Here is a 16,365-nt window from a genome sequence, read left to right on the forward strand (position 1 = left end):
ATAAGCTACGATTATGACAATGCTACATAATGCTCCACTACAGTTAATGCTAACAATGGAGCAGGGAAGAGCCTGCTATGCTCCCCTGATGACTGAAATGGATCTTTATCTTATTTCCAAGCTACATTTGGGAACTATTATCCTTACATGGCCATGGACAATATCTGAAGAGGTGGCATATGCATATGCATGCCAGAGCATATTCTGAGCTGCAATTTTTGCTTCATCTGAAAAGCTGCTTTGCCTCTTTGGCCGAAGGAACTGCTGCAGCAAGAACCACCACCCAAATGCCAGCTGCACTGTTTTTGGATTCCATTCCATATTGTCAGTCTCGTTAGTCCCTTTTGCCCACTGGACTGGAGAAAGTTTTGGATACTTTCCCTTTGGATAACAGATGTGATGCCTTTACTTTGGGTATCTATATAAGCTATAAATTAATTTGTTGTTCAACATCTTTATAAACAACATGGATGAAGGTATTGAGGGATGCTTATCAAATTGCAGATTACACCAAACTGGGAGAGGTAGCTAATGCAGCAGAAGCCAGCATCAGGATGCAAGGTGACCTTAATAGACTGGAGAACTGGGCCCAAGCTAACAAAAATATCTTCAGTAGGGACAAATGTAGGGACAAATGTAAGCTGCACAAATATAAGATGGGGGACATCTGGCTTGCCAGTAGTACTTGTAAAACAGGTTGAAGGGTCTTAACATGGGTCAACAGTGTGATGCAACAGCAAAGAAAGCTAATGCTATTCTAGGTTGCATCAACAGAAGCATAGTATTTCGATCAAGGGAAGTAATCCCGTAGTACCACTCTAGTCTGCCTTGGTCAGATTATACCTGGAATACTGTGTCCAGCTCTGGGTACCACAATTTAAGAAGGATATTGACTAGTTGGAACTTGTGCAGAGGAAGGTGAGAAAGGGTTTGAAAATCAAGTCTTATGAGGGACAGCTGAGGGAGCTTCAGGGAGCCTGGGAAAGAGGAGGCTGGGATGAGATATGATAACCATCTTCAAATATCCAAAGGGCTATCACATGGAAGATGGAACAAGCTTGTTTTCTCCTGCCTCAGAGGGTAGGACCTGAACCAATGGCTTCAAGTTACAAGAAAGGAGATTCCAAGTAAACATCAGAAAGAACTTTCTGACAGCAAAGGTTGTTCAACAGTAGAATGGACACCCTTGGAAGTTGGTGGACTCTCCTTCACTACTGGTTTTTAAAGCAGAGATTGGAGGGGCACCTGTCATGGATGCTTTAGTTGAGATTCCTTCATTGCAGGGTGTTGGACTAGATGACCCTTGGGGTCCCTCCCAACTCTACAATTCTATGATTCTATGATAACATGCAAAGCTTGCAGCACATACTTACATTACGACTTTGTAACTGGTTCAACTTAAGATCAGCTTAATGCAGCAAAAACATTACAATTGCACATTGTGGCTCCTTCCCCCTCTCCTTGCCCAACATTTATCATACCTCAGTCAATTCCAGTGCTTTGTTGTAGCCCATTGACTGCAAAGTCATCCAGAAGCTGCTAAGATCCCTGCCTTGTTGACAGGCTTCCATGAGATTCAGATCCATAAATCCCTGTCTTGTGAGTTCATTGTTCTTCATATCAAAATTCTCTATTTAATAAGAAAACATAAGGCAAATATTTTCACAAGCTACAGTGGAAACGATCAAAATTGCCTGTATTCAGGAAAAACAAACATTGGATTCCATCCCTTGGCCCTTCCCATTCCTCTTTTCCTTTTGTTGTTTGCCACCCTTGCTCCTCTCTTCCTTCCTTTCTTCACATTGTCTCCTAATGCAAGCTCCTTTTGGCAGGCCTGTGTCTTTTTGAATTGTGAAACTCTGTGAAGAACTGGCACTTTGATGGCAATGTTTGCATCAGTGGTGGAGAACCTATGGCCCTCCTAATATTGTTGGATTGCAACTCCCATCATCCCTAGCCGTCAATGAAATAATAAGGAAAGACAGGAGCTGTCGTATATACCAGATTCCCCAGCCCTGGTATATATGTCAGTAATTATAAACGTTTGATTTTGCATCCTTGTGTTTCATAAAATCTGTTATGAAATGTATATATGACAAAGTTATTTATTTGGCTTCACTGAAAACTCAACATGCAAGAAAAGACAAATTAAATTAGTTTCTTTTGAAATTATTTGAGGCAGTGGGTAGAGTTTTATCATCAAATCAATAAAAACCTTGGCCACAAATTGTGGTTCGTTGTATGGTCTCTTATGTCTTCTTCCTAGGGCAAGCAGGGAAGAGCAAATTGGCCAAGATGGGCACATTCATTGTAAACTATTAACTATGATATACTGTGATGCATGAAAGAGGCTAATGGCCAATCCCCATTTTTGGAAATAGCAACCTAGATCAGTAGTAACTTAAATTTCTTTAGCAACACGAATAAACACAATATTGGCTTTTAAATCAGTGGAAGACAAGGAATTGCAAAGCAAATGAATACAGCACAGTATATAAACAATGTCTACAGTCTTCTGCAGTGTATAATTGTGGAGGGGGAAACCAGGTGGTACTCCTTGGTATGAGAATAGGATTGATATAAGAATGTCACTATTTGTATCTATGAAATTACCATTCACTTTCATCACTGAGAGAGGCTTTTATGTTATGGATGCTCTGAACTCATATCTTAGATAAGTTTGATTTTTGCAAAGTAATATGGTTCCAATAATATTCAGCAAATTCTTCTAGCAAATTCTTGCTTTGAAAACCAGGTCATCAAGCAAACACAAAATTAAAATGTTCTTAAAGCACAGAATATTTATAAATGGATTTCTCATCTTCATTACAATGCTAATTCTTTACTATGTATTATTTAAAAGAGATTACCAAATGAATAAATCTAAGGGTTCAGGTGCTATTATAAACTGCTTGAACTTTGTTCTCAAGATTTATGAGGTTCATCTGAACCCTCCAGCTGATTAATTGCCAAGTAATCTATTCACAGCTTTTGCTGTTGCTTCTTTTTGACAGGCCCGCTAATGTCTTCTAAGTATTGTTGCTGTGTTTGTTCCAGAAAATGTAAAAATTAATGAGGAAGGGATATACATTCCCTTGTTTTCAGACTTGTGTCCCCTACTCTCAAATATATAAGAAACCAAATGCACAAAATGCAAAGCCAAAGTTTAGAACTTTATGTCTGCCCAAAGGCTTGGGCATGTCCAGTGAGATTTTTATAATTCCTTCTTTGAGCAACAGATTTTGAGATCTTCATGGAAGTCCCCTCAATTTCAATTTCCCTTGGGCATATGGAATTAGTCACATGGTCCTTTGGACTGAAGCCATCATATAAAGGATGTCTGAATTTGTGCTCCTTAATGAAAACATAAAAAGCTCTAAAGATTTTACAGAGTAATATGAAACAGGATCTGTCAAATGCTGAATATTTTAGCTGGAATTAACAAAGCACCACAGCCTTTAAAATGTCTATTTAAGCTGTTGCAAACCTACTGGTACACCTCATTAATTCCAGTTTCTATTTTGTGCTGTAATAATAATGAAGTTTCTCATAAGCATTAATGAATTTAAATTCATATCATCCATGTGTGAGATCATTTATTCTTAGCATGCATTTCCTAATTTGTGATACAGTGGTTACTTGGGTTACAGACGCTTCAGGTTACAGATACTTCAGGTTATAGACTCCGCTAACCCAGAAATAGTACCTCAGGTTAAGAACTTTGCTTCAGGATGAGAACAGAAATTGTGCTCTGGCAACGCGGCGGCAGCAGGGGGCCCCATTAGCTAAAGTGGTACCTCAGGTTAAGAACAGTTTCAGGTTAAGAACAGACCTCCGGAACTAATTAAGTTCTTAACCAGAGGTACCACTGTACTGAAGGCCAAATAAGAATTGACAATAAATTGAACTATGTCTGTGGATTATGAATAGTTGAATGCTTAAAGTCTCAGAAGGCATGCACGGTCATAGTTTTATCAAATGTATTTACAATCTAAAAATTCAAAACTGAGAACATACAGCACTCTGGATGAGTAAGGGCTAACTCAATTCTCTTCCATATCAAGAAATGCAATTCCTGCCATGCATGAACTCATTACGCACTTCACAACATTAAGGAGAATGAGGTGGCATGCATTTGTGCACACATGCTGAACAGACATAGCTTTCAATGTGGTTACGTGAACCTCCTGAAATTTTATTTGCAATGAAATATATCTACATATACAGGAACATTTATACAGCGAGCTTTTTCCAAAGGCGTGAACACGTTATAAAACTTTTTTAAGTGCAATTGACATGAATGAATGATTATTATGATGACCAAGCAGCCAGCATAACATAGGCCCTTATTTGTTTGCAAACACAAATTTATTCTGCCTCCCTTCCCCCTTGGAGTGCCAATATCTCAACATTATTTTTTATGTAATAGAACCTGTATAGCTCATGTGGTTAGAGCACAGTGCTGCTAATGCCAAGGTTGCAGGTTCAATTCCCACGTGGGACAGCTGCATATTCCTGCATTGCAGAGGGTCTCTTCAAACTCTAAAATTCTTTGATTCTACCCATTTTCTTCAGCGCTAGATTTCAAAACATGGTGGACACTAAGTAGCAGAACATTTATGTGGAGGAGGATGGTAGGTTATATGAACTCTCATTTTAACATGGAAAGCTCTGCCTGTATACCAGTCTAAAAGTAATTTAAAATAAAACAAGCTTTACAAAAGTTTACAAAATAATGCAGGAAATATGCTGGGAAGTATTTCGGTGAAGTCATGGACGTTAATCAATTGGTGCCTGTGACACAAAACCATATTTCTCCAGAGTCTGGAGTGGTGGCACAACATATTTGACTCTTACAGTAGACCACATTCCAGCCATGCAAAAGTAAGAGGTTCCCCACCACCACCCATTCAAGGGGCATAATCACAATTCAAGCCAAACAACAACAGTTGAGGAGGGTGCAAAACAAAGTAAGTAAGGGGGTGTGATCTGGGAAGGAAGCAAGGTGTGAGGAGTCTGAGGGCCACATTTGGTCCCTGGGCCTGTGCTTCTCTACTCCTGCTCTGCACTGTAGAATATGTGCAGGAAAACATCACATTTTCCCATTAACAAAATATTGCTGCTTGAATGCTGGGAAAATGAAAAAGAAACATTACCTTAGGGCAAAGACATTTAGATCCCTTGCAACAAATGAATAACAACTGTACATTTACTGTGCAATAAAATGACCATCTGGAATGCCCCCCACAACTGACATGAGACTTTCTGAAGCTGCAAGAGTGGAAGCCATGAGGAGATAAAGCAGTGGAGGGTTTGCCCCCCCTTTTTTGTTATTCTCCAACATAACCCCCTATTAGGGACATCTTACAGTCTGACCTCAGGCAAGAGCAAAATAAAGGAAAAGGAAATGGAAGAGCTAGCAGGGAGACTGAAAATGACAGTCAGGGGACTGAAGGAGCTGCCTTTGATATTACAGAGATGCAAGCTAAAAGAAGAAAAAAAGAAATGAATTTATGAAGTAATAGAAAGACCTCGTAACAACAGCACAAAGCAATAAGGGGGGGGGAGAGATGACAAAGCAATATATGTCACACAGAGCTTAAGATACTGAATTCTATGGTATATTTTCATTAGAAAAATAACGTTGCCCGTGAATACACCCAAACTACATTAACCGTTAACAAACTATATTGTTCCTTCCATGTAGCCTTATGCTAATGAACTGTGAATCTATGTACTGGTAATCAGCATTTCTATTTAATCATATGATTATCTGAATAATGTTGCCAAAGGCATTCAGATAAATGATGCTGCACTTGGGCATAGAGCGGTTAAATTTGCATATAGATAATTTCAGTGTTACCTTTGCATATGGCCCAAGCTTCTTCATCACACTTTTCTCCACTAGTTCTCATTTCAAAGAAGTTGTTCTCTTCCAGGCTGAGAAAGCCATTCCCATCCAAATCAATCATTTCAAATATTTCTGATAAGGCTGCTCTGAAAGGTTGAAGAGAAAAAGCATCTCTCAACAGATTGTCTGCTTCCTTCATTTCATCCCTTGGACTCACTCATCAGTTCATTTCAGAAGATTAATTTCTTCGGGAGACAAATTTTTCAGCAACATATTTTTGTTAAAATATGAAGAGCCTACATTTCACAAAAGCTGGCCTGCCTTACCGGAACTCTTTGGTAGCTGTGACTTCTCCATCTCCATGTACAAGTTTGGCTTCTCTTCTAATTTGCTTTTTTGATTTTCTGAATCTACAGCCTGTGGTGAAAGGAATTATCCAATAGACACCACCTTCAAGTTCCCCTCTCCAACCAAAAACCTACCACAAAGGAAAAAGATAGATGTAGGATCTTATAGATTTCTGACTGCTATCATTATTTATCCTCTTCAAGTACAACAAGTATTTGAGTTGATATCTTGTAGACCTTTCCCACATGTAGATCACATAGATTATAAAAGGAACCAGAGATAATAAAATAAGAGCCAATGAAGTGCACCGAATTGAGTTCTGGACTCAGAAATGAGAAGCCTGTGATCAAAAGCCCACACAGCATTGCTTCATCCTTTACGGGGCAACCTGGGTACACAAGTATTTGCTGTAATAAATGTATAAGATGTGGAGGAGAGCTGCACATTCTCACTCTCTATAGATTGGAATGCAGTGGATTTGGGCCCAGTTCCCTGACATGTGTTTTCTGAAATTGAGCATATTTTCATGTAAACAAACAAATTTATTTTGTTTTATATGTTTATATACCACTTAATGCTTTAGATAGTCTCTAAGTTGTTTACAAAGTAACAAATATAATATGTAAAACCTCGAAAACAGTGTGAGCATGGGAAATCTCTCTCACCAATTGTAGTTTTTCAAACACTGGAGAAGATAGCAGATTCAGATCTAACTTTCAGTGCAAAAATTATGTGTGGCCTTAGGATTAAACTCTCTATATTCTGGGAGTCCTTGTACTCCTGCAACTACTTTTTGTAAACAAAGGGACGTGGCCAGTCCAAATATGTTTTTTGAATCCTGTCCTTAAAGTCACATACTGTTTGACCTTGATGAAAAAGGGTAATAATGGCATTATATCACATACAAAACCGAGTACGCCAAATGTGGGGAACAATGCAATGGCCCTCCAAAAGAAATGTTATATTGAGGGAAGACATCAGCACTCTGCACCAGAAGTGGGTTACAAATGTATACTTACTGTGCTGAATGAATGAATGAATGAATGAATGAAATGATTGTACATAGAAGGCATTGGACTCCTATTTATACTGGGTATAAGAGAGAATCCATCCATTTGGATTGACTCATATCTGGTATAGGAGGAAATAAAAGTAATAAAAAGTCTTTGATTTATCTACAACACTCACTTGAGGACAGTTTGGAAATTAAAATGAAATAGTTCTGTTGCTTATCCAACTCCACATTTATGTGTTGTGAAGGAAATCAACAGTCCTCTCAGGCCTAACCAACATAAGTAACTTTTTAAAGGGATTCTTCAGATTTTGGCTTTTATCTTATATTCACCGGGGAAATATTTGAAAAGTATATAATTAACAGTATATTAATTCTGTTATGAATAATATTATGTTTCCTTGACTAATTCATTGGTAATTTAGCTAGTTTCTCAATGGCAAAGCACAAAGTACCAGCCATTGATAGATTCTGCTGTGTCCCAGATATCATCATTATTAATATGCCACATATATAAAGTCAGTAAAGGAAACTTAAAAATGTCTATGACCTCTTTATTTCGTAGCTCAGTGAAGCCGACAAGCTGTATGTTTTCTTCAGCTTCATTTTCTTTGAGTATGTACAAAGCTGTGTCCACCACTAACCAAGGAGAGGGTTTTCCTATCAAAAAGCAAGCAAAATTATACTAATAGTCAAAGACAACAACAACAACAATAATAAAAATAAATAAAATTTTATTTATACCCCGCCCTCCCCAGTCAAAACAGGGCGGCTAACACCAATAAAATTACAATAAAACATAACAACAACAACAACAACAACAACAACAACAACAACAACAATAATAATAAATAATAAAATTTTATTTATACCCCGCCCTCCCCAGTCAAAACAGGGCGGCTAACACCAATAAAATTACAATAAAACATAAAAAGCAATTAATTAAAATACAATAGTAAAATTTAAAATGCAGCCTCATTTTCAGTAGTGCATAAATCCAAGCCATGAGGGAGGAAAACACAGGGGTCAGACGAAGTCCAGCCCAAAGGCCAGGTGGAACAGCTCTGTCTTGCAGGCCCTGCGGAAAGATGACAAATCCTGCAGGGCCCTGGTCTCCTGTGAAAGAGTGTTCCACCAAGTTGGGGCCAATACTGAAAAGGCCCTGGCCCTAGTAGAGGTCAATCTAGCCACCTTATGGCTCAGGATCTCCAGAGTATTGTTGTTTGTGGACCTTAAGGTCTTCCACGGGGCCTACCAGGAGAGGCAGTCCCGTAGGTACGAGGGTCCCAAGCCACATAGGGCTTTAAAGATCAAAACCAGATCTGTCATTAACTCAAGTGATGCAGCTGAATACTGTATTACCAAAAGAATCCATCGTGTTTTGCCCGCTATCATTGGTCTCACATGCAGTGAAAACAGTTGTCATGCATGTTTGTGATTGTATACTGCAAACATGCATTCATTTAATCAATCAATCAATCAATCAATCTTTATTGCGGTCAAAGACCAGACAGCAAAGTTAACAACAGCAACGTATGCCGCAAATATTAACATTTATGTTTATGTGGTGTTTTTAAAATGCTAGAACTAAGAATTTGCAACCCTGCAATGGTTACATTTTATCTTGGGCTGCTCTGATAATCGCTTGTGCAATTCTATTACAGGGACATCTGCCAGTTGTCCATTCCTTCATTTTTTAAAAAAAGTTTTCAACCCTTAGTTGTTTTTTTAAAAAATGTATTCCTACCTTCCATTTCGTGAAGGTTCACAGGATTAATGGTTATGCATACTGTAGATCTCTGAGATAAAAACAACTTATATTTATGACTAATTATCTCTCCATTTTCCTCTAAGAAGAAGCATCCTTTGGACTGTGTGTGTTGCCATTCCTAGAGACAAATCAAATAATTAATGTATTAGAAGTTACTTAACATAAATCCTTGCAAGGCAGTGACTTTGCCAGTCACTCCTACCATCTGTTGGCCAAGTGGTTCTTTAAGTATTAAAAGGTTAGTGTTCAATCTTCTTTTGAAGATTTATTTTCCAAACGTTATTTACTGCATAATCCTTTGGCTAATTGGAAACTGGAACATTTCCCTTCAGAAAATTTGCTTGTGACAACATCGTATCTTCTGATACAACTTAGAACAGTACTGCTAACAACAGCAATAATAACGCTTATAATTTATATGGCACTTTGAGTGTTGAGAGTATGCTACGTACATGATCTCAGTCATCCCTATAACAACTCTTTATGGTTTCCAGTTTTATCCCACATTACAGACAGGGTTGCAGAGGATGAGAAACAGTAACTTGCTAAGGCAACCTTGTAAATTCTTAGCTAAGACAATGTTTCAATCAGACATCTCACTATTCACTCTTGTTGAGACTGCACTATATTGGCTCCTAATATTTAAATGCCAGAGTGGATTTGTATGTCTCAAATAATAGAAAAATTCAGCTGCAATAATTCTGCAGAATACATTGTCTATGTTGTGGAAAGGATTGAAAAATTCAGCAAAAACCCCTAACTGGCCTGTTATGCATCTGGAGAGCATAAGGTGCTGCTACAGACCCTGTATCTACTTGTAAACTAAGATAATACAGCGTTCTTCCAACTGATATTTGCACATTGTATGGCTCATTTCAATTTGCAGTGTAGTGTGTGACATGGGAAAGAACAAAATGTTGAATAATAAGGAACATCCACTCTCTCAAAAACTGTAAGATTAAACAGTGAAAGTATACAGTCATACCTTGGTTTAAGTCCGCTGCGGTTTGAGTACTTTCGGTTTAAGTACTCTGCAGACCCAGAATTGTTCACTTCCAGGTTCCATAGCGCGCGCATGTGCAGAAGCGATCTGCGTGGTGCATGCATGTGCAGAAGCGATTTGCACGGCGCACACATGCACAGAAGTGGTCTATTGGTGCTTCGCGCACGTGCGAAAGAGGCGCTCCATTTAAGTACTGCTTGGGGAGCAAACGGCTCCCCGGAACCAATTGCGTCCTTAAACCAAGGTACCACTGTATTAGGGAAATGGCCATGGCTTTTTAGCTTTGGGCACAATCAAATCAGCGAAACTGCCATTCATTTTGCCTAAAATTCCCCATACATGGTCCAATGAATTGAACAGGGCTTGTGGCTACAATCCTACTTAGTTACTTTGGAGTAGGACTTGATATCATGTATGGGATGAAGCTGCATAATGCCACTGTGTTTGCTTAAGCATAGAATGACTTTTTGTACATGCCTTGCTAATTGACACGGCAAATTTAAATCATAGGAATGGTTATACTGGAAAAGTATACTTGTCTATGCCTAAATCCAAGAGAAAAGTTGACCCAAGTCAAGTGACAAATCATAAATGATGGCATCTACTGCTGTTTGCAATGAATTTTGGCATGGAATTCACCATGTTTTCTGGTTAGCAGTATTTCAGATGGATTTTGCTTTTTTACATATTCTTCTACATTTATTTCATAACAACCTATTCCTACATTCACTAGAACACTTACAGTATAAGGGGATCACAGGTTCTACTGCTCTTTTATATCATGTTATTTTGGAGTTGCCTATCTTCAGTACAGGACAGTTGACTAAGATGGATATTTTTGCAATTTATCACATACACTGCTCAACTTTATATAGCATAACTGGAAGGGCTCTACTATGAATGCTTTGCAGTTATTCTTATGTGGTAGACTGAAGGCAGGGTTGGGTTATAAGCATATAGATGAATGTTCCTCGTAATTTATCAAGCTTTCCCGATTGTCAGGGGTGTCTGCAATTAGAAATTGCAATGGCTTGGATTTTTATCATGTGTTTCTGAATTTTTTTATCTGCCCCATAACCTGTGAATGCTGCAATAACCAGTGTAAAGTAGACATCCAAGTGTTATTTGGGTTTTAGATTTCTGCTGCACCTTGTGATGGGAAAGCAAATTCACATATATCCCCTATTTGAAGTCGGGGACCACGCAGTTCTCCTGTGGGGCAAGAGTCTGCTTTCCTTCTTTGTGTATTACATGTAGTGGGAAAACAGTTGAAGTGGAACTGGTACCTAATGGTTTGAGGTAATTGCAGTGCTCAGAAAAATACTGGAAAATATCCAGACATCTGAAAAATATCCAGACATCTCAACTGATCCTGTCCTTTCTAGCAGTGCCCACCTGTTAGGAAGCAAAACCTTGTTTCGGAATACTCTTGTCCCCCCTGCAAAAACACCTCATGCACAAATAACTATCAGCAGAATACTATTAAGAAATACACAATGGTGTGCAAGTCAAAAGATCAATGACAAACTTTTATTAGCAAAAATTTAACAGAAACCTACTCAGAACACTAAACTCATCTTTGGGAACTTCACTATTTAAGCAGGGGGTGGATCTCTCTTGTGATGACCTATCTGATCATTCACTAACAGCTTAGAAAACTAGTTTTCATTACCATCTAATAGGTGTTTGAAACCAATTACAACTAGTAGAAAACTACTGTATGTGTTTTTATAACCAACAACATATCATCTTTGAACATACTGGAATTACAGGCTAAATTGCATAGGGGTTTGGATACCTAAACACACAGAAAAAAATCCTTAGAGAGGATGCTTTTAAATTTTAATATAGAACAAATGTCACTGTCTAGCAATGTTAAAGATATAAAGGACTTCAGAGTTCAATAACAAATACAGAGTTGTTATTTGAAACAAAAATGTAACTCAAGAGAACAATCAGTTCAGTCTTCTAGCTGCAGTTATATTATGTGGTCATAACCATTCGTTCTCCCTTACACAGAGGTCTCAAGGTGCACATTTTTAATGTATTTTAGCAGTTTCCAGTTAATGTTTTATATTTCTCTAGCTATTATTTTCTGCTGAAAGAAAACTAGTAAAGGTTGAATCAGGAAAGAGAAAACAAAGGGAAAAGATCAATATTAACACTCTACAAATATTGACTTAGCAAAGTGACTTTGTTGTCTTTCTCCCTTAGGAATGGTTATTGAATGGATGACTTATTTAAAAGAAATTACTTGTAAAACTTATTAGTCTAAATAACAGTCAATATTTTCAGGCTACAGTGTATATTTACCAATTAATGTCTTCTGATCTGTGTACGTTTGAAGATATTTATTTCCAATTACCTTGCCTATAGAGGGCTGTGATATATAATCTTTCAGGCTACTTAAGCATTTAAAGTACTAATAAATTATTCAATTTTGCATTTCTCAAACAGTCATTAACAATTTTATCCAAGAGTGCTTTCCTTTATAGAAAAACATGTTTTGTTCTAGCAAACCTTCACACCTGAAAAATGATCCTAAATAACGGGATGTCAGCAAAACCAACATTATATAAAAATGTTTATAGTGTTTTGCAACTAGAAATCTCTGTGTGCTGTGTTGCTGCCCTTGACAAGCAGTTAATAAAACACAAGCTATAAAAGAGAGAAAAATTGCTTTCTATTTAAAATGCAGTGTCTATACCTGGTGAGGGGGAGCAAGAGTCAAACTAAATTAACAAAGTCTACCTTTGCAGCATTTGCCTCAATGAGCTTCGAATGTTTGTTGCTGCTGGCACCCATACTGATAGTGGAAGAAACAGATGCTTTGTAACTTGGGGCTGAGGAACATTGTGAAGAAGTCTTGCAGTGACCTAAAATTGCAGAGTTTTATTTATAGCACTTTATTTATGAATATTCACATTCATCAAGTGAGAAAATAGATACAGAATGATAAATATACCTTATAGTAGTTAATCTGGTCTGGTAAACTGATTTGTGTTTTGCTGGGCCAGTATATGTACTGGAAAAAATTGGTATCTGCTTTGATTTGCACTAAACTTGCCAAGTCTACTGGCAATGAATCTCCAACCCAGCAGCTGCCAAGTGATATTTGCACTAAAAGATTAGAGAATCTATCAAATCTATTAATTCAAACATTAAATAACCCACATCACAAAGTTGGTGTCATATAATACTGTGCTAAATCTTATCAGGGTAAGGCCAAATTCAAATGGTAAACTGCCCTTTTTAAAAATAGAGTGGACATTCTGCCAGCTTTCAGTGAACCAGCCACTCACCATGCATGAAAAGTTCATTTGCCAAAACACAACATAGGGAAGATCTCTGGTCCAAGGTTTGTTCTTAGCTTATTTGGAAAAAACAAACAAACTGCAAATAAGGTTCAGAATACACGAAAGCCAAACTGTAGCTTGCTTCTTCTGTGGCATTGCAACAGTGCTATTGGGATATGCTGTGTGAACGGGGTCACTCAAACATTAATCAGCTAATGCTAGAGAAAGAAAAAATGCTGAAATGAGGGATGTAGCAAAACTTCTTTTGAGCCTAGGGCTTTGGAAATGAGACATTTCTACCATTGATAAAGCAAATATTTTTAGTGAAATAAATGAGCACACATTTCAAAAAAAATCTATATCCAAGGTGTCATGTAGGGGGGAAATACAGACGCTCCATGAACTAGAGCTTTCCTGTTTGAAAAATTATTACCTCTTTTTAGCATTGGTTTGGATTCTGTTTTCCTTGCAGTTTTTGGTATTGTTTTTGATATTAGTGATGTAGCCAGTTCTGATGAAGTCTCAAGTTGACTTCCAAACTGCTGACGCTTCAGTTTACTGTCAACCTCCAGTTTCTCTAGTGCATTCTTCAGACATTGCTCATTGGTTGTCATATACAATTTACAAAACTGTAAACAAAACACACACACACCTTGGTCTCTTAAGTATTTTAGAAGGAAAATAAACAGAGGCACTACTAAGCAAGAAATAGATCAACAGATAAAGAATATTTCTTCTGTTAGTACAATCCTCATCTTGCTTTCATGAATCAAACTGACCACTCTCCAGTGGCACAATAAAATGGAGACATGATTCAATGAGGAGATCATACAACTGAGAGAAAATAAAAATGAAAGGTACCCCAAGATAAGATTTATATTGTCTACCAGGCATATTTGTGGACACTGGCTTTTTATGTCTAATTTTAAATGGAGGTTTCTTTTCTTTTCTAGATGGGAAACTTTAATGAACAACGTAGTCATTTCAAACAAGGTAAACTCCAAGATTAACAAACTGCAGATAACATAAAATGAACAGTTGCATTTTTTAAAGATCATTGCTTTAGCTATGACCAGAAAGATAGTATTGTGATAGATGATACTGCATACTCGAGAAAGTATTTGGAAGGAACAGCCTTTAAGCAACACTTATTTTATGCATATACATTCCTTATCCTATTTCTCTTTGCTAAAAAAGGCATGCTCTTCTATATTCACTGTGAACTCTTCAACATTGTCAATATAGCTCAATGGGATACTACTCCTGTTCTGATACTCTCTACACTCCTTCTATTTTTAAGTATTATGTGGTGGACATGCCCCCAAGTGAGAGACTTCTGGGAAAAGAGTTATAATGAATTGAAAAAAGTGTTGAAAAACACCTTTGTTAAGAAACCAGAGGCCTTCTTACTTGGGATAACGGGGGATGATATACCTAAGAAAGATGTCACCTTTTTTCTGTATGCCACTACAGCAGCAAGAATATTATTGGCAAAGAATTGGAAGAATGAAGAAGTACCAACTGTGGATGAATGGCAGAAGAAATTGATAGAATATATGGAACTGTCTGAGTTGACGGAGAGACTCCGGAATCGGAGTGAAGAAGCAGCGGAAGAAGATTGGAAGAAATTTAAAATTTATTTGAAAAATAAGTGTATAATAGACTGAATTTAATGGAAGTGAGGGAGATACAAAGAGGTTGTAGATAATATAAGGGTGTGAAACAAGTACTGATAGAAAATAAGGATAAATTAATTAAGAAGTAAGATTTAGATTGAGTTTATAAGGATAAGATATAAGAGATATAGCAATAATGTAATATTGAAGTAATAATTAGAGCTTATATAAGATTTAGAATTTACTAAGTATGAATTGCAAAGAACCGCAGTAGGAGGTGGAAAGAGGAAGTCAATAGATTAGAAATAAGGTTTATAAGTAAGAATTTTTGTTTTTGCATTTTTCTATTTTTTGTATTTTGTATTCTTTGTGTTTTGTATTTCTTTTTTGTGTATTGTATTTTTGTATGTTTTTGTTGCTTGTAAAAATCTTTAATAAATACATTTTTTTTAAAAAAAATTAAGTATTAACCTTGATGTCTGCCATAAATATACAGTTGTATATAGGGTTGTGTCCAAAGGTTTATATTTGCAAGCAGAACTGAATTCTGCTCACACAATGGGATATCATCTGCCTCCCCCCCCCCCAGTCCTAAAAACTGCTCTGGAGAACTGGGGGACCCTGCAGAGCAGATCTGGGGTGTGAGTGAAGGTTGCAGGGAGGAGAGAAGGATGACTTGCTGCATGAGCACAAGTCTGTCAGTGCAAGTTTGGATTTCGCTGATACATGTATGATCTAGCTAAGATTCCTGCAGGGAGTTGGACTAGATGACCCTTGGGGTCCCTTCCAACTCTATATTTCTATTATTCTAATACACTGAGACTTACAGAAACTCTCCCATTAGTAAAAAGCTTCTTCATTTCTAGCATATTGAAAGAGTGTCACATGAGAGAATTGACTGCATATTCAGAGAAGCTCTTCCATTTGCACAAGTTCCTTCTCAAGATATTATTATAGCCGACTAGAGTTTCCATGCTACAGCATGTATCTTCCTTATTTATCATGGTTGTCATACTGTAACACAACCTCTGATGCACTGTGGTGCCTCACTGTGAGAAGTCTTACACTCCTTTGCCAAGCAGCACATTGAATAGCACTAATACATTTTCTCCCTCCACTCCTAGTACTTTGCATCCAAGACACAGTGGTGATAAGATATTTATAAGTACTAGCTACATTACCATATTAATAAGCATACTTCAAGGTTGCAAACCTATACCTTTACTTTGTCAAAGGCCAACCACATTGAGCTCTATTGTTCATGTCTGCAACATGAAGAGCTGTTCTAATATATCACAACTAAAAACTTGCAATTTTTTAGTGCCTGACATACTTTTCTCTGAGAGCATGCACTGACATTCAGATCCTCTAACACCTATGTATCACATTCTGAACTGCTGGAACCTCCTTTGAAAGGATTACTCAAAGCTGACCAGGAAACTTTGACACCATGGAAATATCCTATTAG

General features: G+C 37.4%; 1 protein-coding gene and 1 long non-coding RNA gene across 11 annotated transcripts in view; one reads left to right on the forward strand and one right to left on the reverse strand.

The window, feature by feature from the left end:
* The window catches only part of LOC148685037 (uncharacterized), a 42,786-nt gene extending 27,438 nt beyond the window's left edge, over positions 1 to 15,348 (forward strand). For both annotated transcript variants that reach the window (XR_015951027.1, XR_015951028.1), the window contains 2 exons: positions 14,235 to 14,274; positions 14,755 to 15,348. This is a non-coding gene — a long non-coding RNA (uncharacterized LOC148685037). The remainder of the gene's footprint in view (positions 1 to 14,234; positions 14,275 to 14,754) is intronic.
* Positions 1 to 16,365, reverse strand: part of EFCAB7 (EF-hand calcium binding domain 7) — a 60,058-nt gene that overhangs the window by 33,318 nt on the left and 10,375 nt on the right. For 8 of the 9 annotated variants that reach the window (XR_015951025.1, XM_060276847.2, XM_035121578.3 and 5 more), the window contains 7 exons: positions 13,715 to 13,910; positions 12,737 to 12,861; positions 8,959 to 9,100; positions 7,762 to 7,871; positions 6,178 to 6,329; positions 5,864 to 5,997; positions 1,482 to 1,630 (listed from right to left, as the gene is read on the reverse strand). Coding sequence is in view for 8 of the 9 variants with exons in the window: in XM_060276847.2 (XP_060132830.1) it covers positions 1,482 to 1,630; positions 5,864 to 5,997; positions 6,178 to 6,329; positions 7,762 to 7,871; positions 8,959 to 9,100; positions 12,737 to 12,861; positions 13,715 to 13,910 (1,008 nt within the window). In the remaining variant the exon portion in view is untranslated. The remainder of the gene's footprint in view (positions 1 to 1,481; positions 1,631 to 5,863; positions 5,998 to 6,177; positions 6,330 to 7,761; positions 7,872 to 8,958; positions 9,101 to 12,736; positions 12,862 to 13,714; positions 13,911 to 16,365) is intronic. The other variant, XM_035121579.3, reaches the window with a different exon arrangement.

The sequence above is a fragment of the Zootoca vivipara genome, chromosome 7 (assembly GCF_965207765.1).
Source record: "Zootoca vivipara chromosome 7, rZooViv2.hap1.1, whole genome shotgun sequence".
NCBI classification, from domain to species: domain Eukaryota; kingdom Metazoa; phylum Chordata; class Lepidosauria; order Squamata; family Lacertidae; genus Zootoca; species Zootoca vivipara.